The 26461-nt window shown below is 37.0% G+C and overlaps 1 protein-coding gene across 1 annotated transcript in view; it reads left to right on the top strand.

Annotated features, from left to right (window-relative positions):
• Positions 1-26461, top strand: part of LOC139729338 (uncharacterized) — a 104371-nt gene that overhangs the window by 43146 nt on the left and 34764 nt on the right. The window contains exon 6 of the mRNA XM_071640269.1: positions 19543-19659. Within this exon, the coding sequence (XP_071496370.1) occupies positions 19543-19659 (117 nt within the window). The remainder of the gene's footprint in view (positions 1-19542; positions 19660-26461) is intronic.

Genomic DNA, 26461 nt, shown 5'->3' with positions numbered 1-26461 from the left:
GAATTTTGTATTATTTATTGGAAAAGGGGAACAAGGACATCAAACTTCTACTCTGTCAGTTGGAAGTTATAGGGAGTCAAAGCAGTAGTGCTCACTTGTGCCACTGACATGGCTTTCAATTTATTCCAGGTGTGTTGCCATGGTGACAGGATGCAGTTTGGATTTAATTTGACGAAGGGTGTGCCTTTGGTTAACCTGTTCTATCCCTAGATAGCAATATTTGCTCCATTAACCTTGAATGAATGACAATAATTTCATGTCTTGTGGAGGAGAAGGTCAAGATGAGTTGAAGAAAAAGTATTTAAAGATATTTGGTGGACATAGGATGCAATGGTCTTTTTAGGGATTGACATTGTCTTAAGAATTTGATTTGTGCCAGTTTCCTTCCCATACAAATTTGAGCAATAGTGGTAGGGGAGAATAGATATGTCAATTTGTGTTGTTTACAGCCAGTGACTCAGCAGGTTTATCATTTCAAGATGTGTTATGTAGCCATGACTTCAGAGGAACTAACATCATTACAGACACCGCAACCTTCACATGCACACCCACACAGAGTCTTTCATTTATTTATTTAGTTTCTGTGAATCAATTTTGGCATCAGTGTAAAAAAAAACCAACTTCACTTTCAGGATAATATCTGTATGACTTTGACATATTCTCATGTCTTTAAAGATGTTTTAGTGTAACCATGGCAACATTTTATTTTAAAGGGATCGTACAGTTTTGGTTGAGACCTAATTTCAGGTTTCTAACATTTTTGGTGAGATAATGAGAAACCTCTTATGAAATATGAAAGAGCATGTAATTCTATGAGGAATTCAATGTTTATTTGATGAAAGTTGCTTTTGAAATGGCTGAGATATCCAAAAAAGAGTGATTCTAATAAAGTGTGGGACCCACACTTTCTTACGATCGCTTTGTTTTACTTTGTTTTTGGATGTTTCAGTCATTGCAAACCCGATTTTCATCAAATAAACTTTGAATTCCTCTTAAAATGGTATGCTCTGTACTATATCATGAGTGTTTTCTTGGTATCTCGCAAAAAGTTAAAAGCCCAATTCTCATCTCCACCAATACTATACCCATCCCTTTAATAGAAAGTTTTATTGTTGCCAGATAACTAAGCCACCAAATGAGTGATTTCACATTGCCCCCTTTCCCCAAACAGAAAATGGCAAAGTACACACATTCTTTTCTAGAAACAGTCTACCCTTTTGGCATTTGTCAACAATATGACTGAGTTGCTACAAGTGAGTGATTGCCACATGAAATGATGATCACAATATTAGATATAGAATTATGTATACGCTGTTATTTTCGTGTACAGATATTTTTGCGAATAACAAGGCCATAGACATTTTCGCGAGATGTTGTTTTCGCGAATTGACGCCGACGCTTACGTTAATGCACTATTGACAGGGCGCATGGAGACATTTTTGCGTGTTGTTAAATTCGCGATCCAACTGTGATTTGCGAAATTTGCGAAAATTAAACCCTCGCGAAAATAACAGCTTATACAGTACTATAATGATGGTGATGTTGACAATGATGGTGATGATGATGATGATGGGGATGATGACAGTAATGAAGATGATGATGACATTGATGACAATGCTGATGTCGATGATGATAATGGTGATAGCAATAGCAATAGTGATAAATGTGATACCGTTGGTAATAATGATAGTAGTAACAATAACAATGATAATGCTAATAGAAGCAGTAATAATGAAGGGACGATAATTGTGATGATGATGGTGATGATGAAAAGTTATGATTAAAGGGGATGGCTAGTAACTGATCAGTGGGAATCAGTGGGAATGCTGGCTGATGATTGTTCTAATCCTTATGGGATTCATTCAAGAGTACATTATATATCTATTGTTGTGTGAAAATTATTTGCTTCAGAATGGTCTCATATTCAAGTAATGGGCAGTTTAATGTTTCCAGGTTAGCATGCCTGGTCAGTGACAGGGCATTAAACTGCACATTACTTGAATATGAGACCGTTCTGAAGCAAATAATTTTCACACAACAATAGATATATAATGTACTCTTAAATGAATCCCACAAGAATTGGAACAATCATCCCTCAGCATTCCCACTGATTCCCACTGATCAGGTACTCGCCTTCCCCTTTAAAGGGGATGATTCCAGTGATGTTGATGGCAGTGTGATAATAACGGTGCAGAAACAGTTCAAATTTGAAGGCTAGAGTTCTTCCACTGAGTGAGAAAATAATGACGTCTGAAGAGACAGTGACCCTCAGAGTGAATTCAATCATCCTTGCTTTGTGTCAGCTCCCACAATTTGATTTGAGAGTGAATCTGTGACACATCCTTGTTGAACTCGATCGCCACCTCAATTTCCCCCAGCGATCATAAACCAGAGCACTTTGGAACATGACCTTTATTGGCAAGTTGTTGGATCCATCAAACTAGTGAAGGTGATTGGAAGTGAAAGATGTGAAATGGTACATGAAACAGACACGAACATCTTCAAAAAGTCCATGCTCTTTCTCTCTGTCTATCCGTCTGTATTTCTGTACTAAACCAGACTTTACAGGCTTTCACATTTACCAAGAATTTGTCTGTATCAAACATGTTTGTAAACACATTTCACCTCAATCAAGATTTTGTTTTATTTTTAATGTCTGAAAGCGAAATTAAAGCACACTTGTAACAAAAGGTTTCTCAAATCACATGTGGACAGTCATAGTCCTCTAGGAGCATTTTCCAATCAAGTTTTGAGTGATTGAGGATGGTCATTAGTCAACAGAATGGTTTGACCATTAATTATATGCTTGAGGATATTGAGCTGAGCTAGACCTTACATGTACTTTCATTTTGACTGGTGCAATAACATATGAATGTATGTAAGTATATCAGGAAGGATAGAATGGTGAGGAGATAGAATGGGAGCAAGAAGGGTGGTGAGGGATGGGGATCGATAGGGAAGAAAAGGGGAGAAGGGTGCAGAATATGGTCTGGTTGACTGACTATTGCTCTTGGCTTCAATGGAAAGATTTGTACATGTGCTTGGCTGCAGATAATCGAAGTTTTACAATAAATAGTCATTTTTGTGTATTCTTTAACAACTATTGAAGCCCCAAATTATTCATATTCTTGTAGTAGATCATAGATTTTGAAAACAAAAAGAAAGAAAGAGTGAATAGATGTACATGAATGAGGCGGTGCTGAGTATTGAGTGAAGACAATTCCTTTGTTGATAGCCTGCAAACATAAAACCAGAATTGAACTTAGCTGCCATCTTCAGCATTCATGAGGTCTCCACTTTCTTTGTCTGCTATGTTAGTCATGTCAGCTGCCTTTAGAATCCTGCTGGTTCTCTTGGATTTCTTTCCTTGCTTTTTTTTCAGTGGAAAGGGCAAAAAGGCATGGATACTTGGGACACACATTTTAACTAGCAAGTCAAAGTGGTAATATTGTATCAATATTGTCACATCACCCTTTCTATTGCCGACGGACAATTGAATCTACGCCCCACATTCTGTATTGTCTGCCGGCTGCTAAACTCTCTAACCCAGCACCGCTGCCTTGCAATGAGGGGATTAAGTTGGCATTATAGAGATTCTCACCATCGGTGTGAATCACAGCGTGTTACGGAGTTGCCCGGCAGGGCTTAGAAGCGGAGCGAATCGGATATTGAATTCGATTGCCGTAATCACGCATGAACATACAGTCTAGACTCCAGCTAGACAAAATTACAAACACATGTCTCTTCAGCCAATCAACCCGTGGTTGCTATACTGTTGTAAAGGAAACAGGAATTGTTGGATACAAGCTATCCATTCCTTTTATCTACTGCCCCTTGATCTGGATTGCTGTGAAGAATCGTTCAGGATATTTTCTTGACATTGAGTTGTCTCACTGTCAAAACTACTCAGCGGAAGAGAGGACTTTAATTACCACTTGACAAAACATTGATGATATTGCCTCACTTTACCTACAGGCTTACGTATCAGTAGTGATATTTTCTTTTCTTCTTTTTCAAAAAACTTTTTAAGCTATCTTGAAAGTTATTTCACTCTGTATCATTGTATCATATCTGGGACATGTTTCAAAATAATCATTAATGTCAGAATATTTTCAATCTTACATACTGCAAAAGTGGATATTTTTGCGCGACTGATTTTTAGCACTTGGCCGGATAAGAAGGGTTTCTTGTGTTTTTAATTCCATGGTATCAAGACATCAACTACAGGAACATATGGCAAGCAAAAATATTTGTGTGCTATTATTTTTGCGCTAGTTTCTGATTGTGCAGAATGGGCGAAAATTTCAACACCGTGAAAATTTGCACTTTTACAGTACACGTAACTAATGGTATACAGGGACTCCTGTTATAACGAAGTCCTTGAGACTGGCAGTTTTTTTTCGTTAGATCAAAATTTCATTATAACCAAACAAATAAACAATGAAACACATAAAGCAGATAATTTTGCGACCTGGATTTTTATTTCATTGTAACTGGAATTTTCTTGTTATAATAGTAGTGCACTGTGCCAGTACCACTCTTTTTATATGAATATCAGTCCATGAGATAATATGTCATATAAATATTACATTCACTATTTACGTCTTGGATTTCAACAAAGTTGTCAATTAGCAAGTGAAGTATACTTTAAAGCAGGATAGAGGTATGAGTCAGTTTATACCCAATAACCCAATTTGAAACCTGGACTGAAGTCAGTTGTCATTATGTTGAATCTGAGCCAAAAGAAGAGAGGCAAATTGGTGAAAAACCACCAGGTTTGATTAACGAGAATTTTCAATCTCTGCAGCAAGTGGCAATTTTTGGATTTCCGTTCTCCTCTGTAATTTGGTCCAATTTTTCCGATGAGAGATGTGTCTATTAAGAAGTCGGCAGGAATTTGATTTGTGTAATAGGGGCCTACAACTGTTTTCAGCCTTGGTGCTCTAGCATAACTGAGAAAAATTCTTGTTTTTTTTTATGATATCTAACATAAAACCATAACATTTGAAATATGTCCTCCTTGCAAGCATTTCAGAAGAAATATTTGTCAGTATTTTTACTGTAGAATATTGTTACCTGTGATTGATGTTCACACATGGTGACAGTTTGTAATCTTTTAAATAGTTTCCATATATTCGTCTAATTCAGGCTGCACAAAATGGAAACGAGATTGAGATGATTTCTTTTTTGTCTGTCCATACATCTCTGCATAATCTTTCAATTTTCTTGTTGCCATGGCAACATCAGAAATCAGAATGTAGTGATGACCTCAGATTTAAATGAAAATCAGTATTGTTGGTGGAGACATATGGCATAAAGTATGATTGTATGTATATCTTTTACGAAACCCGTACATCATTAGTAATAAAAATGTCCAATATTCATGCAGTAGTTTCATTATGACAGAAAAACAAAATGAAGAAATCTTTTACTTCATCATTATTTGTTTGTGCTCTAAAGTGGTTTTTGCGCAAACTATACACTGACCTTAACCAAGTTTTGTGGCTGAGCTAGTGACATAATGACACGTTGGTGTAACCATCAAGCCCAGACAATGCCGACACAATCTGTTTCCCCCCATCCTTGGCATCCTTGTATTACATGCCCTGCCTTGTGTAGCAATTCAGTCATTACTTCCCTTCTTAAGGGTATCATCTTATTTTAGACCAGCCCGGAAGAAAGTCAACTAAGGAAGGAAGGTCTGAACAAAAAAAAAAGCCTTGTCCGTGCGGTTGGATATTTCCCCCATCGCACACTGGACGGAGCAGAAATAGCTTGCACTACATTGCAGAGGGAGAGTGGTAGATGATCAGTTCTTGAGGTGTAAGGTTCCCAGAGACGTAACCACAACCTGTTTTTGTGACCTCACCAGTCTCGTAGAACTCCGGTCTGTATTTCGGAGATGGTGCACATTTCAGATCCTGTGTGAAGCTTAGTCATGGAAAACTTGTGGGGGGGGGGGGGGGGAGCCAAACCCACAAAGGGACACCACAGCCTGTTTTACAAGGTTTCAAACAAGAAGATTGTTTGAACACCTACATGAAGCATACATGATGCACAATGACATGCAAAATTCTGTTATAAAACCTCCAAATACGTACCTTTGGTATGTCATTTAACACCTCCATCCCCTTTTATGATTGATATATATCATTCATTGTCTAGATGGATGGTACCAACATTTTCATTCCCCCCCCCCCCACACTTTTTGCAGGTCAAGTACAGCCAGATCTGGAATGTGCACTATATTCTGAGTAGAGATTGTCAGACCTGGCAATAAAGAAATGCCGGCCTGATTATGGCAATATTTCTGATGTCTTTGCTACCTCCAGTTGACTTGCTCGGGGAGAGTGAATTGACAAATTTTCAGGTGAAAGTGGACATCACTTTCTTAGTATTTCAGTGAGTCATTTTTGTTCTTTGTTGGGGGGGTGGGGGGTTGGTTCGTACTGCAATGAAGCCTAAAGCTTGTATGAGTGTAGACCTTGTATTTCTCCTACTTACAAGATTATTTTTACCAATACCACTGTAAATTTACCATTACATTTATTTTCATGTTAGGATAGATTTGTAAACCTCTATTGAATGTTTTACCTAATTTGTATTTTGCAAGTTTTGTATATGCATTTTTTCTTATTGTATGTTATTTTCCTGAGAAATATAAAGCAAATTTCAGTTAAAATTCAATGATGTAGAGAAAGAAATGATGACAACGACAATCCTAGAATCCAAGATTTACACTCCCTTTCAGGAGCTTACACTTGAAGAGTTTGTTTGCAAAAACCGATAAGTCCATTTTTGAAGATTTTGAAGTACGATCTCTGTCATAAAGTACAAAATAATACCTTTTAAATGATATATTGGTCACTACATAAAAAGGTATATTTTTGAAGTTATGGTCAAAAGAAGCAAAATTTTTCTTATTATTCTCTTTATTTTTCTTGACCTTTAATCGCAAATATCTCCATTTGGCAAATATGGACTTATCGGTTCTTGCAAACAAACTCTTCACTTCCTTGTAGGTTGAAGTTACAAGACTGTTTAGACTAAACATCAGGATGGGTGTGAACATTGATGACCGACCGACTCCGAAATTCAGTTTCTGTTCTATGGGACGAGCTAAGCTGCAGGAACCCACAGTTTGTCTTTGATGCGGTTGCCTCGATCTGCCTTGGATGCTGTAGCTGTGTCTCACAGTGGGCACACTGTTGCCATGACAACATAATTTGATGATAGACCAGGACAGGTGTCAAACTGAATGTAGCTAGTGGAGTCATCAACCCCATTCGTTGTATACCGATCACTGATCTCTGATCACCCTTGGCAGAGTCCTCCCCTCTTGAGTAGGTTTGACCTTCACCTTGACCCTGACCTTGTATGACCCCACCCTGGTCCACCCTGCCATGTCATTGATGGTTGTATGATTTGTGAGGCGTGGACATCACTTAACTCTTTATGTGCCATGGTGGAAACCCTCTGTGTGTCAAATCATTGTGATACAGCATCGTAGTCATGCCTTGAGAAAACATTCTATTTTTCAAATCTATGTAACCTCTATAGATTTCTGTTAAATTGGACATGTAGTGAACAAAGTTGTAGAGAAAGTGCCAAGCTTTTCTTTGATGAAAACTTTGTATGACAAATCGATAATTGTTTTTCTTTGAAATGACCAGTAGCTACATTACTGTAAAGGCATGACTTTTGCACACAAAACAGTGACAGAAACTTAGAATTTACACGCAAATCTATTAGGAAACACCGCTTGATAGTCAATCACCACATAACATGCAAGCCAGATGTGAGACGAACGGAAGCGCGAGAAAAGCTTTCATTGTACTGCGGCACTTGGTAATTTATCGATTGGTTTGGGCAGGTTTGTAGGTTTGAGCAGAATATGCGAAGTTGCCATGTCGTCGACTGAGTAGGACGTGTGAACGTGGCACATAAAGAGTTAAACACTCTTACAACATGGAAGCTGTTGGTACTTACTGAATTTACTGAAGCACTGCACAGCCCTCTTGGCAGTGCACCGGCCATATAGAATGTAATGCAGCAAGGGTGAGGGGGCTATTCACCCTACAGTAACCCAGAAATGATGGTAGCTCTGTTTTAAAACTGTTGATATGGTACAGGGATAGTAACCTTCAAACATAATTCTCTGCTACTTGAAGCAAAGTTGGTCTGGAGACCGTGCTTGTTATTATCATTAAAGATGTGAAACCTAACTCATACTATACCTAGAAAATAAGTTTTAAATATCTTGTCTTCAATGTAAATGGTTGAAGTAACTGGTTCTTGTGTAGCAGTGTAAGCAATAATTTGTAATGGTAGAATAGAAATTGAAGATACAAGTATGTAGGCCTACATGAAACTTGAAGCCAATAATCAGTTATTTTAGAAATTGAATATACTTCTAGTTTTAAACATCTAGAATATGTTGTTTCCTTCTTGCAGAGAGAAAGAGTGTGTGTGTGTGTGTGTGTGTGTGTAAAGGCTAATTTCACTAGTCCTAAAGAATGGGTGTATTGACCTCCACTGTTTGGCAAAGTTAAACAAAAGTATCCGTTTTTCTGAGGATGCCAAGCCAATCTTGATACAGAAATTCTGACAGGTTATAAATTGCTCCTTTACCTGAGCAGGTTGTTTTCTTCACAAGTTTTCCAACCATATATTTACTAAAAAAAATTGTTTTGCCTGGAAAATCTAATAAATGACAAAGTGAATAACTTTCTCTAATATGCAAAATGAGTGGAAGCACATGGTGATTGATTGTGTCAGCTTCTGTCAACCAAACTTACCTTGTTCTTCTTCTACCGATAAGAAACAACAACGTCAACAAAATGACCACCAGTTTGGTAACTGACCAGCCTACTTCCTACAAATTGTAGATAGCTGCTTGGTAGTCATGGTATTTATGACTCTTGTAAGACTTTGTCAAACAAATTTTGGACTTGATTTTGGTTGACATATTTCAGTAATCTCGCCCCCTGGGTATCCTTTCGCCTGCCACCTCGTATGGCGCCATCACCGGCTACAGAAGAACACAGTTGGCCAACACTTAAAGGGGGACATCATCACAAAGAATATGACTTTTTAACCCATTGAGGTTGAGTCCCAAGTGTACTCTGGCAGGTGTCTATGGGAAATGCATGTTGTAGCAAAATCAGTCCGTCCTCAATGGGTTAATAAATAGAGGTCAATGATATTTAACTTCTAGATAACTACCATGTGAGTATTTAGGTCATCAAATCCCAATTTTGCTTCTGTCTATGATAGTTCCATGGCATACCAGAACGAAACAATTCTACTTTTCAATCCATAATCAAGGCAGACTAGCTACCACCTCATTGTTGTTGCTGTTGTTATTTTTCTATATTACGAAGGATGAAAGATTTCTCAATACTGCACTTAACCTGTTGAGGACGGACTGATTTTGCTATAACACTCATTTCCCATAGACATCAGCCTGAGTATACTCGGGACTTGTCCTCAACGGGTTTAATGTCTTGGTGACGGGGTATACACAATCCTATGACTCTCCTAGGATATTATGTGCAATAGTAAGCTGAAATTCAAAGAGGCATTTTATAAAGTAAAGAAAAAAAACACACAAGATTGTTGGCATTTTTCATGTAGGCCTGCTGTTAGTTTTTCTGATATCTGTCATTCATCTCAACATCGGCTGAGGCAATTTTTTTTTTTTCAGTCTAGTCAGCAGTAATTTGGGACAGCATGGGTATGATACCCAGGCATTTTGATTGATGGTCAAAATATTTCCAGGATACAGGGGTATTTTTTTGAGGTCAAGTTCATCTTCTGTTCTGTCACGGAGTGCCGGAGACGAGAGGTTACACCCATCACATACCTCTCTCCTCTTCTACATCACTGACATCTCAAGATGTCTTCTTTCCATCTCATTTCTATTTTTCATTTCATTCTGAAACTTTTGCTGATGTATTTCTCCCATTTCTGAGGATCTCATTGCTAGTTCTGTTTGTCAAGGAAATTCTGAGAAAGTGAAGAGCTGCATGGGCCTGAGTTTGTTTGTTTGTATGTTTGTTTGTTTTTACCCTCTTCTGGGTTAATTTTTGTAGATGGGTGGATACAAATATGAATAAGAATATATCTTATTTTTTTTTCATATCTGATGAGGTCATGTACATACCTAATATACCTACATCACTCATTTTCTCTCCCTCTTGTACTCTTTCTATCCTAACTAAATCTAGCTACTTGTCAAAGCTCTCTGTGTCTCTTTATCTCTATGTTTTTCTCTCTTTTCATATTGTTATTATGCACCTTTGCTAGTTGTAGAGAGATTTACATTGAGGGATATAATTTGTTTATTGATAAAATGAAATGAAATATATAAGAAAGATTGGAGGTCATGATGTGTACTGTATAGACTTTGTTATTCTTTGAAAGGATTGAGTAACATGCATTATTATGAAAAATATAAGTTGCTGTGACTCATTGCATGATACAGCACTTCTCAAATTTGAGGTTCTTAGCTGGAGTCCATTAGCAGCAATGTTGGTGTTTTTAGACAAACTTTATTCTAATTGCTTTGTCCTCCAGAGGGAACTTTAAAGGGATGATAAAGTTTAGGTCGAGACCTGGCTTCAGGTTTCTAACATTTTTGATGTGTTAACCAATTTGTTACTGAATTCTGAAATGCCCATAGACTTAATATGCTGGCCACCAGGTTCCCATACAGAACAGGTTAATAAGAAATCTCTCATGAAATATGAAAGAACATTTCATTCCAAGAAGAGGAATTCAATGTTTCTTTAATAAAAATTGGTTGTGAAATGGCTGAGATATCCAAAACAAAGTGATCCTAATAAAAGTTGAGACCCACCTTTCGTTAAGATTGTTGTACTTTGTTTTTGGATATCTCGGCTATTTCAAAACTGATTTTCATCAAATAAACTCTGAATTCCTCTTAATTTCATACGTGCAGTTTTTAATCTCATGAAAAGTCAAAAGCTCAATCCTCATGTCCACTAAACTATACCTTCCCTTTAACCCATTGAAAGCTACAAAGTTGTCCTCTTGAGTGTACTCGGGCAGATATTTTTGAGAAATGCATGTTATATTGAAATCAGCTCATCCTCAATTGGTTAATGTTCAAGTCATCAGTCCTGTGATCCCCTTGCTTGTAGGCACTTGTGATTCCTTTCTTTGTCACGCTGTAAGATTTACCCAAACTCTATACAATCCAAACCAAGAGAGAAGGAAAGTTATGTTTGAGGTATAAGGGTCTGATTGCTGAGACCAGACACACTGTAACGCTTGAGTACCAACCCCGCTGGGTTGAATGGTATCACAATCCCTCCCAATCCACAAAATACTCTCAGGATAGGGTTATAGCTGGGAGGCATGAATGTACTTTCCATCTCACAAACGTAGAAAAACATAGCATTTTTGAAAATGTTTGAAGCCATCATAAGCAAGCTATAGAAATGATATGAAGTAATGGCTTAATCCCAGAACTCCCACAGTTCAATAACCTTACAGTGTATGTTTTTGTTGTGGCTAGTAAGAGTCATAAAGTTTCAGATTTGATTATTCTCTAAAAAGTAATGTTTTCCTTGCTTGGTCAGAATCTAGGATGCGGGATGCCTGTCTATGTTTGAGGAAGTCATTCTTATGATCATAATTGATTGAATCCACAGACAAGATATCATATTTATATCAAAGCCAGTCACTAAATTACTTCAGTCATGTTTTAACCTGTTCTGTACTGAATTCTGAAATGCCCATAAACTTGAGACGCAGGCCACCAGGTTCCTGTACGCAACGGGTTAAATCAAATTTATGTCCTTTCTAATAGTTTACTTCCTCCTAGTTTGCACAGGCTAAAAAAAAGAAGAAAGTACACATTTGTAAATAATTAGTGAAAAAAAAGAATCCCAAGAAAATGGGATTCCATCGGGATTTCGAACCCGAGACCTCCGGATTGCTAGCTCGGTGCTCTACCGACTGAGCTATAGAAAGCCCTAGTTCAGTGTTCGTCCCAAACCCTAAATTCTCAGTGATGTTAGAGTTAAAATGAATTCTTGCTATCCCTGTTTCCTATCAGATTCATCCAATTTCTCATTAATTAAGTTTCATAGTAGTAAATGCATTTTTTGAATTTGCAGTGTGTATCATTGATACCAAGCACACTCACTTCTACGCTTGTGGAGGGATGTGGAGAGATTTTGAGATCTCTTTCAATCTCTCTGGTATTGAAAGTCATAGCAAAATCTGTCTGCGCCATTTTTTATGCCCTAAACACTTTGGGTGCTACCACCTGCCAGAAAACATTTGAACAGATTCAATAAACACTAATGTCAATGGACAGAAAATAAACCCTGGTCATTTTGTATTTAGATTCTGCATACTGTGGTATAAAAATATGTGAAAAGCTAGCAAAAACAGTAAAATAATGTTGTTTCCTTCACGCATTTTATTTGATACACTTGGTGTCGTAACCTTCTCTAAACTAGATCAATATACCCCTGAAGGAGTTTTGGTTGTATACACTTTATTCTGGAGGGAGTGCATGCATTTTCTTTCAATATCTGCCCAGCCTTGGCCCAGCTCGCCCCAGAAACAGAGAAACAAGAAGCAACCCAAGAATTTTGGTCTACCCTTTTCCTGAATTCCGTCACGTTCTAACCATCAAGTCATTATTGCTATATAATTCGGGTGATCCGAGGCTCGCTGGCCGTACCAAACTTTCTACCAGACCCCAGAGGTGAAGTTTGTTTGTTTTTGTTTGTCTCTATGTAGGCCTATGCAAAAATGGAGGGGAAAAAATGGCCGCATGTTGACTCAGTATCCGGTGTCCCCCTAAAGTTTGAAAACATTTCTTTCTTTTCTTTTTTGGTAAACTACAGTTTCCTTACTTACATGCATGAAGGAATAATATCCTTTGGGCAAGTTGAGTCAACCAATACATCTGTTGTGAATTCTATTACTGTAAAACATGATATATTCGCGGCATGAAATTTTCGCGAATTGGAGCTGATAGCCTCTTTCGTGGCTTGAAAATTTCGCGAAGTGCCACTGGCGTTCAATGCAATAGTGTAAACAAGAACTTTCGCGTGCAATTTAATTTCGCGAATCTTGGCGCTCGCGAAATTCGCGAAATTAAAGTGCACGCGAAAATTCCTCGTTTTACAGTACTTGATAGGCATTAATGAATAAACTCTTCTTTTTTTTTCTCACTTACATTTGTGTATTTGTATCTTTGGTGTAGATAGTCTTTAGATCGTTTATATACATATTATTACTTGTACAAAGTCACCATATCATGCTTTTACTTATCAGTATGACTATGACTATTTCAGATGGTGCATGATTATTCGGTTACAGCTTGTTATTCCGAAGGTTCGTTATTCCGAAGGCTCTTCAGTCCGAAGATTCGTTATTCCGAAGGTTCGTTATTCCGAATTTCATTTTTGGATTAACAAATCTTCGGAACAACGAACCTTAGGAATAATGCCACCAATGTTCAGATTAATGAACCTTCTTCATTTTCGGATTAACGAACCATTAGGTATAGGGGATTTGTGTGTTTCGGATAAACGAACCTTCGGAATAACGAACCTTCGGAATAACGAACCTTCGGAATGGCAAACCTTCGGAATAACGAACAGCACCCGATTATTCTAACAAGAAGAAAGATAGCAACTTTTTTTTTTTCAGGTGCATTTCAAAGAGTATATCTTGTTCTGTGAAGACAGTGTCATTGAAGATATTATTAGAAGTATCCAAAGTGTTCTTATTATTTTCAAAGTTTTTTTTTCCAGGTTTAATCACAAATATTTCAAGTTGACAAAAACAGAGTTAACTCATTTTTCGATCGAATAATGTTTCATATAATTTATTCATGTGGCTTGACAATGCTTCAAATAAGTTTTCCCACAGTTTCAAAGTAGGATTTATTGCTCTCTCTCTCTCTCTTTCTTTTCCAGTAATTTCAAAATCATATCCAAGCGTGCTTACAATCTCTCCTGTCAGGGGTGTTGCATTCATATCTTGAAAAATTTCTTTACTTACAGAGGAAATTAGTATTTCATGTTGAACACTTTCTTAAACTCAATTACTGATCAATCGACCTGCCACTTTACAATGTGGTCAGCTCTGGTGTCACTCAGCCCTAAAATTGGCCCCCTTTTTACTTTCATCAGTGCTGTGACTGTAAAATGTATATTAGGATCTCCATCTGGCAGGGCATAGTGCTGATCAAGAGCAAAATATCCTTCAAAAGGTCACTGAGTCAAAGCCAGTTTGCCTGATGATCGTATATTTCCCCTTATTCTCCCTCAAAATCATCTGATCAGTTAAATGTCTTCATTGCAAGCTGCTGACTGACTTGGCCAATTTCCCATGTTGTATTCATTAACTCTTGAAGGTGTCTGGTGTGACTGTGCAATTTTAGCATCGTAGATTTCACAGAAGAAACCATCTAGAAATTATCAGGTTTGAGTATCAATGTTCATGGTTTTCAGCTTTTGATTTTATTCATTCATTCATTCATTCATTCATTCATTCATTCATTCATTCATTCATTCATTCATTCATTCATTCATTCATTCATTCATTCATTCATTCATTCATTCATTCATCCATTCATTCATTCATTTGTGTTTTATTTTCATATCCAAACAATATACATGGGTAATACAAACATCAAACTGATAGTATATTCTTGTAACATATAATGTTACACATGATAGTTTTAGAATTCATATTAATTGGCCATCAAATCACCTTCAAGTTTGTGGGTTAGCAGGAAAAGAGTTTTCATGACTGTGAAAATGTCCAGGGAAGTCTGACCGCCTGACTGTCTGACCATCAGCTGCATCCTTTGACTGCTTTTCTTGGAGAGACTTTGTGGTAAAACGTGGTTCCTGTGTCTGTGTCTCATAGTAGTTCTTGGAAACAGGAAGGGAAGACCTCCGTAACAAGGCTGATCAACCCTTCTTTAGAAACCTTTGTGTTTCTTCTTCATCATTTCCACAAGAATTTATTTTCTGTCCACAAAATAGGGTTTGCAATTGAAGGGTTCACATTCACTTTCAATCTACGCTGTGATAAAAAGGGATTATGATACAACGTAGAAACAGCATATTCAGGATTGGTTTATAATCATACAGTATTTCTCCTATAAAGAAAAAAAGATTTTCATATGTGTTTGTACTACTCTTTGAAACCATTCACAGAGACTCCAACTCTCCCGTTTTTGACGGGAGATCTCCCGCCGAAAACCCATTTTTGCAAAATCTCCCGTTCTCCCGCTTGAGATTTAATTTCTCCCGCCCTGGCTCTGTGCCTCCCGGTGGAAAGGATTTCTTACCTATTGCTATCGTATACAGTATGTTGAAAAAATAAGCCTTAGATAGCACCAGAGAGCATCTAGAACCCTAGGAACTTCGCGCTTGGAGTCTCCCGTTTGCTAGGGGTTTCGGGCGGGAGAATCTCCAGATCAGAAGGTGCTTGGGGTTGGGGTCTCTGCATTCATCAATGCTGCATTTTGAATTTTTTTTTAGCTAGTATGCATGTAATATTTGCTAACTGAGAGTTACTATTCCCAGTCAGATATTAATGGAAAAGTAAAAGTTTTACCCAAATTTGATAAGTTAGAAGCCATATCATTATTAATCTTTAAATTGTGACAAAGACAATAAGATGTTGGCACATGTCATAATACCAAAGACCTACCATATTCATCTTACTTTGAGTCTGATGATGTAGGAACTCCTTGTGTGCTGTGTGTATGTTAATCTAAAAATCTTCCCATTTTATTATCTTTCCAGTAGCAACTATTTTCTCCTTGTCTCTACCAAAGAATAAACTGAGGCATCATTATTCCTCTCCTTCTTCAGAGAAAGAGAAAGGCATTTTTTTGTTGTATTGCAATCAATGCTTAATTGGTTTATGCAAAAGCAAATGAGGAGTATAAGTTCTACACAGACAATGTATGTAGTCATGTGACCAGCTTGGCTGTTGGAGTGAGAAATGAGAGAGCATACACGCTGAGTACTGACTTTCATACGAGAATGTCTCATTCATCAACCCATTAGCTTCAGGGCCCAATTTCACAAAACTTGATATCAATAACAAGTTATGAAAGTTGTTATAAGCTATCTAAATTCTGACATCTGATTGGCTGAGAGCAAATTTGTCATAGAAATGTAGCAGTTGTTGCTGATGACAAGTTTTATGAAGCATGACCCAGGTTTGCGCTGAGTAGCCACTTCAAGATGGCTGCTTCATTCAAAACATCTATCTCTCTTTTTGATGTGAATTTTCCCTTTAAAGATGAAAAAGCAAGACAAATTAGGGAAAGAAATTTTGGGTTGTTTTTTTTTTTTTGACGGCAGTTGTCTACAGCTGTTTGTAAAGATACAAGAGAAGCCAATTATTGTCAAGTACTTCCTTGAGAAAAGGGAAAAATCATTTTCTTTGTGGGATGATTCACTGTAATTTGGCAGTTCCTGTCATTATGTGCTGCATGGATTCGGTTTCTAATTCTGTCCCCCCTCACTGCATTGGCACCTGCTCAAACCTCGTTGTCTGCCAGAAGTGTCTCGTCTTAAAGTGGACTTACGCCCCGAGCAGATGGCATGAATGTGGCAGGATTAGGAATGTGTGGGGAACATAGATGTTCAAGCATTCAAGTCCCTCCTCTCCTGCCTTGTACGTGTGCCATATTTGGTTGCTATTAATGTCAGCACCAGATTATGACCTGTATATGGATTGAAGAAAGTTAAAGGGGAGATACCTGAATTTTGGCAAGTACCCTGAATTGCCACAATCTTGAGGGTAAAACGATGGGATAAAATGAACATTAAAGGGAAATTTAATCCTAATAATATGTTGCTCTGCAAGGAGACAGAAAACTGAGATAATAAAGTCCGTTAAACTTTGGGGAAAAATCACTTTTTGTATGTGTTTTTTTCTCCATATTTTCAATGACCTACTTCTCTGATTTTTCTGTTTTTGTGCTATAAAGCAAATCTAGAAATCGTCTTCTCACTGTACATATCTTGTTTTCTTGAATGTTGAGGCATTTTCCATTTGCTGATTATCATGTTTAAATTTGTGCATTAATATCTATGAATATGATGAATACAATGGGAGATATGACCAGGTGTGATGATCCCATGACATCCCTCCCCCCCCCCCCTTGCAAAAAAGCAACCCCCCCAAAAAAAAAAAGATAAATAAATAAAAAAAGATTACAGCACTCGCTTTTTAAGTTTGTTTTTTTGTCGCTAGCTACTGCTATCACATTCTGCTAATGACGTTGACCCTCCATTAATTATAGAAAATCCTTTCATGATTAATTCTTCTCACAGCAAGCAAAGACTTTCATTATCAACTGAAGATCTCCGTATATAAATTTAGAATAATGAAAACATTGATCTATATAAAGCAGTAGAGGGCTTTCAGTTGTACCAAGAATGCACCAGAAGTTGTGCCCCTAATCAAGGCACTTTATCCTTACTTTGTAATCCTTTTGAGGGCACTGAAAGCCAGTGGCCTCATGGCCGCAGTTACTTGCTTCCAGGCATTTATCGTTTCCTCAGTGGCTACGTCAAACAGAATGTGATTCAATTAAATTAAATCTAATCTAATTTGATATAATTCGTTCAATTCAATTCAAATGAAAGTGACTCACATGGCTGTGTAAATGGTATGCAGAGACTTAATAATAAACTTTTGCATTTAGAGAAGTCAGTGAACTGATAGAGCCTTGGGGAAAAAAAATTCACTTTCATTGAGAACAATGTTGTATGATAGGAGGTTTAGCTTCCCCTAATTATGTCGCTTGATGTTTGGATCACACTTTTCCTTTGCTTTCTTCGTTTGTGCCACCTGTGTGTCTCATTAGCTGATGTGTCATGTTTTGAAAAAAGCAACAAGCAAAAAACGAAACAAAACAAAACATTTATTCGTTGCTTTGATCTCGATACAATATACAGCTGTGGTCTCTAGGATAGGAATTGGCAACCATACCACTTCCTTCAACTTTTCTCTGTCTTTCCAGGTTACCTACACCGGAAATATCGGATTTGCCCTTTCGATTTCGTTGTTTTTCCTTCATTCTCAATTATGAAACCTTCCTCTGCACACTTTAGAGAGAAAAAAAAGTGACTACAGTAATGTTATCTTTTGACATCTATTCCAATTTAAGAACAGATGGCTTATTGGCTGAGATAAATTTGTTAGGAATTTGACTGTCTAATGTGTGGGCTTTTGCCGGAAATTGGGTGTATAATTTCCCGTAGCAAACATTAACTGTGCAACAAAAACATGTTTTTCGTGCTTGATATATTAATGGCAAGTTCGTCAGTCATAACAATTCTGATCATTTCACAGTGTGCATTCCATACCATGTTCAAGTGAATGTTACCATATAACTAGAGTAATAATCAGACAAAGAAATTGGATGAAAATAGTATGGACATTTTAACTTCTCTTTCTTTGCCAATAGATAATATCTCTAATATACAGGTATGTAATGAAGCATTTCATTCACCTGCTTCTTCTAATGAGTTCCTCAGGCAAGAATTCACCCATTTGTTGCTGTGTAGGGCAAGCCACCAGCAAACCCTGTGGTTGTAAAGGGCAAATTTTGTGATCAAAGCATGCATACACTTTGAATACAGTACTGAAATGATCTATAAGTGATATTGGTCACAAGTACATATGCAAATTAGAAGAGATGATGTCAACACCTTATAACTCTCCCATGGTTGATAAGATTAATATGCAAATGAGGTTTCTGATCTTGAAATGATTTGAATCAGCTTAAAACGTCTCTCACATAGGTCATTATTTCTAGAGTTTGAAAAGACTATGGTGAATAAGTACATGATTGATAGCTCTCAAATTTTGTATTAACAGAGAGAACTGTTCTGGAAGTTAAGCATAATTGTGTCCTTTTCAGATAGGACCATGATTAAAAAAGTGTGTATGTATAATTGTTTGTGGGCATAAATTTTAACAAATATAAATGTGATTAAGACGCTTTCTCAAAAGAGTTGCGATGAATCTGTATTAATTTTGTTTGGGGGTTGCTTCTAATTTTCATGTGCCTTTCTTTGTATATCTGCATTGATGTATACATTGAGTCATATGTGACAATGAATGGTGCTTGTGCATCAATAAGATCTACATAATAATTATGTAGAAAAAGAATGATGGACTTTTTTTCTATGATGTAATAATGACTTTCATGTGTTTGTATTGTTCTTTCTGTGCCCTGTTCACATGGGAACGAGCACACAAGCTCTTATTGTGAACAGCAGAGCTGTGATGAATTATTTTTCATTAGATTTTTGCCCTTGATTACAATTTTTATGTGTCTGTCTCTAAATTGTATTTGCATTGATCCGTATGCATTAGGTCATATGGGATGATAAATGTTGTTTGTACCTTAGCAAAATTTAAACCATGCCGAAAAGAAAAATTATGGCTGTATGTCAATATAATAATGATGTCCGTGTGCTTATGTGTTTCTTCCTTTACCGTGTTCAGATGTGAACGAGTGTGCAAATTCTCAGTGTGAACAGCAGTGTCTGAACACAGAGGGTGGCTACAGCTGTGAGTGTGGGCGTGGCTTCACGCTATCCTCAGACAAACAAAGGTGTATAGGTAAGCCACAGAACATTGACTTCTACCAATAAACAGTCTCCATGGGGGAAAGTGTATTAACAGAAACAGGTTTAAAGGGTGAGGATTATAGATTATTTATACCTTTTCCTGCATGATTTATGTAGATATTGATGATATAGATGATGTTTTTCTGTGTTTATGTAGGCAAAAACAACATTATGTTTTCATTGTTTGTGGTTAAAAGTATATATGCATTTATACAGACCTGCCCCCTAGTATGCTTGTACAATGTTTTGTATGGTTTTTTTTAATCAAAATTAAGAAAATATATGTTTTTTATGATTTTTTTTATTAAGAAGTTTGACATACTGTAGTATGCTTTAATAGTGTGTGCAATTTTTCTGTTTGTAATCCAGAATCTGATTTTTGCCTCTGAGGTTGTGTGTCAGTTTTATTGTACATTAGTATAATATTTAATCTATAAAAGAGATATGCAACTCTCTTCATATGTATTGAGGATAAAAAGAAAAATTATACAAGTAATTCATGATATATGTACAAATGAAATATATCATACTTTTTTTTCTATTTCTGTGTACAAACATCGTGAAATTGGATTTCCTCACAACTTCCTTCTCATTGACAGAAGTAGGTCAGAGTGTCTGGGGGAGAAGAAAGGGGAGGAGGATTGAGAAGGGGGAGGGTTGGGATGGAGAAAGAGGAGGGGTGGAGAAGGGGGGAGGGGTAAATAAGGGGAAGCTAATATGAAGAAGGGAATAGAGAAGGGGTGGGGTGGGATAGAGAAGGGGGAGGGGTGGAGAAGGGGGAGGAGTAAATAAGGGAAAGCTAATATGAAGAAGGGAGTAGAGAAAGGTAGGGTAGGATAGAGAAGGGGGAGGGGTGGAGAAGGGGGAGGGGTAAATAAGGGGAGGAGAAGGGGAAAGGTGGGATAGAGAAGGAGGAGGGATAGCAAAGTGGGAGGGTGGAGAAGGTGGGGTTGAGAAGGGGAAGGGGTGGAGAAGAGGGAGGGGTATAGAAAGGGAGGAGGCGGTAGAGAAGGGGAGAGGTGGAGGTGGGGGAGGGGTTAAAAAGGAAAAGGGGTGGAGAAGAGGGAGGGGTGGAATAGGATAGGGATAGCTTCACCAGCCATCAGGCACAATGTTTGTCACAAATCCCAGGCAATACACTCTATTAAAGTTGGCAGCGCGAAGGTTGGTAGCTTTTGCAGGTTTTTGCAGTTTTCATAATTTTTCATTCCATTATGGCAATAAGGGTGAGACTGGCATATTGTGTCAAAGTTGAAAACAATGTATTTCTCACTTTTGCAAATGAAGAGAAGTTCAAATTTTCTGATCGCATTTCTCGAGTTGTTGCTTTTATCAACTCTATTGTTAGTGAATTGGGAGACCTTGTCACTGCGCAGCTCCATTGTGCAGTTTGACCCAAGGAGCAGAGATGTGTAGTTGACAGTGGTTAGCATGGACAGGTCAGAGCTATAAATGCATTTCAAAAGGACTTTTCATTTATCAACTCTACACAAGCACGTTTCTGGTGCAAACATGTTTGCCATCACACTTTTTTTTTGCTGTTTGTAGCCCCATAATCAAAACAGCTTTGTGTTTATCAACTCCCCAAAACTCCCTGAAAGTTGTTTTGAAACCATAATTCTGTGCGAGAAGTGAGTTGATAAATGCACCCTCGGTTGTCAGTATTGCCATTTTGCCTTTCATAACTGCATTTGAGTGAAATGGTGAAATGAAATATTGCGCATTCAATCTGGAATATATTTTGATCTTCCATTAAATGTGTTAAATATAACATTATAGGAGTCATTATCATAATCATTACTAACCTTAAACTTGTTTCTATTTAAGACCTCCCTAAATGATGTTGTTAGTGTTGCCATTTTGCATTTCATAACTGCATCGGAAAGAAATTGTGTAAGGTCAGAAATAAACCAGTGCACACTTAGTAATCATGCACCGGCTTGATTAGCCAATCAGGCGGTGAGTTCACAAACCAAATCTGACAGCCATCTTTGACCTTCCCATTTTATCAGAAGTGGGCCGTCAGCTGGGAGGACAAACTTGACCCTTTGAATGAGGCAGAACCTGTCACATCCATGCCTCTGAGATTTTGATAGTGGTTCCTGTGCAAGCCAAAGGCACTAGTAATCTAACTTTGGTCAACTTCGCCTGAGTTGATGTGGCAAATAATCAGCTAAGGCAATGAAAAGAAAAAGTCCCCAATTTTGATTCATATCCTTACATATGTGATTCCTCTGTATGCGCAAAAGAAATATCACTTATAAGTTGATGCATTATCTTCAGTCCTGTCAAGTTGGCCTAAGCAATGTTTACTATATATGGGGAGGGGGGGGGGGGGGGGAGAGAAGAGTAAAAAAAATGACACTATCAGAAAAAAAAAATCTTCCTTTTTCGCCTTATATCGCTAATTAGTAGGGACTTTGTACATTTGCATCCCAAGTTAGAGCGACCTTTCCATTGTAGATTAAAAGACAGGTTTTTAGAAATTCTATGTTCTTGCATTTAAAATTATGTCCAAATTGGATACATAGCAGTAAATGCATATTTTCTATTAAAAACAATACAATACAATGTTGATGAAAGGCAATTTATCAGCCAGTTTTAATACAGTTAATTTTTTTAGCAACTCTTAGCAAACAACATGCACATTGCATACTGGGGTTTAATGAGCTCATCAGTATTTCCAAATGGACAGCTGATGTTAGTTTTGGTTTGTGGAGTAAAGGTAGTTTTCCATTTTGATCAGAAAGCATACAAGCACTTTTATAATTGTATCAAATATATCTGCTATCTTTGGTGAGTTCAAAGAGATTGATTTTGGGAAGTATATCGCAGTAGCAAATCTTTGGAAGGAAATAGGTAATTGTGGAGAGCGATAATGGCTTCCCAAATAAACATTGGATGCATATCTTGATCACTTATTTTTACTTCATGGGTTAAAAGTCGTTTGAAGCCATTCCATCAGTACTATGTCAACAGACAAATTGAGATATTTACCAAAATTGTGATGTAGTAATGTTGAAAATAACCATCATTGGTATTTAGTACATCATTAACCTGAAATCAGAAGGATGTTACTGCTATTATAAGGTTTTTTGAATACTTTACCAGCCTAGAGCACGAAGAATGTTAAAGGGACTGTACAGTACTGGTTGAGGTAGGGATTCATGTTTTGAACATTCCTAAGTGAGATAATGAAAAGCCTCTTATGAAATATGAAAGAGCATGTGATTTTAAGAAGAATTCAACGTTTATTTGATGAAAATTGGTTTTCAAATGGCTGAGATATCCAAAAAAGTGCTGATAATAAAAGGCGACATGCCCCAACTTTATTAGTATCTCCTTGTTTCACCTTGTTTTTCGATATCTCAGCCATTTCAAAACCGATTTTCATCGAATAAACTTTTGATACCCCTTTGAACTGCATGCTCTTTGACATCTCATAGAGTGGTTTCTGAATATCTCACAAAACGTTAAAAGCTAAATCTTCACCTCGACCAGAACTGTACACACCCTTTAATGCTGGTAGATTCAAAATGTTTTGAGTACATGGACAGCTTAGAGCCAGAAAAGTCCTCTTGCTATTCAGAGTTTGTTGATACAGCATCAGCTGGGGCCAGAAGAATGGTACTACCATTCAAAATCTTTTTGTTTAGTACATCAGCTGAGAGCAAAAAGGGCATTTGTGCTGTTAACTCATTTAGAACGAGTCCCGAGTATACTCGGGCAGGTTTCTATGGGAAATGCGTGTTGTAGCAAAATCAGCCCATCCTCAATGGGTTAATGATGTTTTGAGTACACCATCAGCTTATAGTAAGAAGTACATTATTGTTATTCAAAATGTTTTGAGTACATCATCAGCTAAGTGCAAGAAGTGCATGAACACTATTCATGTTTTTTTATTCATGCTTTCAGCATACAACTGTTACAAGTGTAGCTTTAGAGCCAAAATAGCATTACTGCTGTTAAAGAACATTGATTACACCATGTACATAGAGCCAGCAGGACATACTGCTATTCAAAGGTGATAGTGTTCCATCTCTTTTGGATTTCATAGTTCAGTTGTAATCATGAATGCATAGTGGGGGCGCTGTGGCATTGTGGATAAGACTCCCGGCTCCCGATCGGAGGACGGGTCCCGAGTTTGAATCCCACCCAGTGCTTACATCCTTTAATAGACAAGATGCTTTTACCCACCATGTCCCTCTGGACCCATGTGTATAAATGGGTACCTGGCAACACTAGGGTAATAATGATCGCAGGGCCCTCTGGTAGAGCGGTGGCAACACTGCTACCGTAGGTAAATAAGATGTTATTATTATTATTATTATTATTATTAATATTATTATTATTATTATTATTATTATTATTATTATTATTATTATTAATATTATTATTATTATTATTATTATTATTATTATTATTATTATTATTATTATTATTATTATTATTATTATTATTATTATTATTATTACAGTGAGTCTTTCTCTGCCATGCCAGACTTTATGGTAATTAACAATTTTTAGGGTACTTTTATTTGGAACATAAAGGCAGCATTTACTGTTTGCTGACTGTAGCATATCTCTACTTTCTTCATGAAAAAGTTTCTGTACTGAGAGATCAGAAAGATGAAAATGACATTCAATACTTATATGTATGTATTTGAAGAGTTTGTTCGCAAAAAACCGATAAGTCCATTTTTGAAGATTTTGAAGTACGGTCTCTGTCATAAAGTACAAAATAATACCTTTTAAATGATATATTGGTCACTACATATAAAGGTACATTTTTGAAGTTATGGTCAAAAGCAGCAAAAATTTTCTTATTATTCTCTTTATTTTTCTTGACCTTTAATTGCAAATATCTCCATTTGGCAAATATGGACTTATCGGTTTTTGCGAACAAACTCTTCATTTGTTCACACTGTAAAGATAAACTGTTTGAGGTAGCAGTAGAGATCCTACATTAGTGGAATCATGGTGGGTGAATGCAAGACATGTCTAAGTCTCTAGCAGAATGTGAACTGGGCCAAGTTTCTGCCCTTCTGGAGTCAGGTAGCGATGCAATCAGTGTGAGTCTTCCTGTCTTGATCGAGATCTGATTTGTGTCACTGACTTCCTGTGTCATGATTTATATACCTTAAAGGTAGAATCAGCTTTTAACAAATCCACTTCAAATATCAACATCTATGTCCCCATTTCTCATAATCGTTTACAAGAAAAGAAAGAAGGTAAATTAAAGTTAAAACCACTCAAAATCCTATAATTCTTATCCATCCTGAACCCATTCTGGATTCTTCTATAAAAAAAAAGAATGAGAAAGAAATAAAACTGATTAAGATTCCAAAAAGCAATTACTCTAAAATATTACTTTAATAATGACATCAGATATTTGAAATAATGATAAGTTTTGAATGCCACTTTAACCATTACTATAAATGATCACAAATAACGATGAAGACAAATCCCGAGAATACTCAGACAGGTGTCTATGGGAAATGTGTGTTATAGCAAAATCAGTCCATCCTCAATGGGTTATTCATAATCCAGTATGATCACTGCAATGTTGGATCAAAACTGGCTACAATCTTCCTGTGAGATCGTATGACCTTTATAGTTATGTAAACATGTGAAGAGTTTGTTCGCAAAAACCGATAAGTCCATTTTTTGAAGATTTTTAAGTACGGTCTCTGCCATAAAGTACAAAATAATACCTTTTAAATGATATATTGGTCACTACATATAAAGGTACATTTTTGAAGTTATGGTCAAAAGAAGCAAAAATTTTCTTATTATTCTCTTTATTTTTCTTGACCTTTAGTCGCAAATATCTCCATTTGGCAAATATGGACTTATCAGTTTTTGCAAACAAACTCTTCATGTACAGGTGTCTTTTTACTATTTTGTATGACTCTTGAATCCTTTTTATCATATGAGAAATTTCTTTATTAATAGAAAGCCATGCTTCCTTTGCATAGCTAAATGATGTGAATCCTTTATAGGAATGGTAGAGCCTAGGAACATGTTTATCAAAGATTTTTGCCATTGATGTATAAAGTTGCAATGGTTGTGGTTGCCATGGTACCATCCAGGAAATAACCAATCAGCTGTGGGCAGTCAAATGATTGCTATAGCAACTGCAATTACTTAAAAATTCATAGTGATTAGCATCCTTTCTAGATGCAGTAGGGCTGTTGTACAGATAGGTCCCTTTTGTCAGTAGCTGCAGTTGCCACGGAGGCAGCCAGGAAGTAGCCAATAGGCTGTAAGCACTTCAGTCATTGCCATGGCAACTGCAGTGATTGCAGTTTACTATAGCTGTGAATCTTGTAGTGACACATGTCCCAGATATGGATGTATATAGTTCTCTCTTTTTTTGTTCTGATATAAAAGAAAATGACACATAAAAAAGATATAACCAAAGTGGTAAATAAATCACTGTTTTGTTTGTCACCCTTGATGTACTGTGAAACATCATAAAGAGATTTGGAAGACAGCATCTTTGTAGACCTAGTAAAGTCAGCCACTTAACATGTTAACCGGTTGAGGACGAGTCCCGAGTATACTTGGGCAGGTGTCTATGGGAAATGCATGTTGTAGCAAGATCAGTCCATCCTCAACGGGTTAATGATGAACTTTGTGGTCTGTATATGGGGGATGACTGTTGTTTCAAAGCATAGCACTCAGGCAGAGAAAATATGAGATAAAATTTGTTTTCACTGTGACATAAAGGTGAGTCACAGTTCTGTAGGTATCATACCACAATGGCAAAAACTTACCTATCAGCTGTTGTTA

Source organism: Diadema antillarum, unplaced genomic scaffold, assembly GCF_040938485.1.
Source record: "Diadema antillarum isolate AM-2024a unplaced genomic scaffold, OU_Dant_1.0 scf00000020, whole genome shotgun sequence".
NCBI classification, from domain to species: Eukaryota; Metazoa; Echinodermata; class Echinoidea; order Diadematoida; family Diadematidae; genus Diadema; species Diadema antillarum.
Note: the sequence above shows the minus strand (reverse complement) of the source record. Positions and strands in the feature narration are given on the sequence as shown.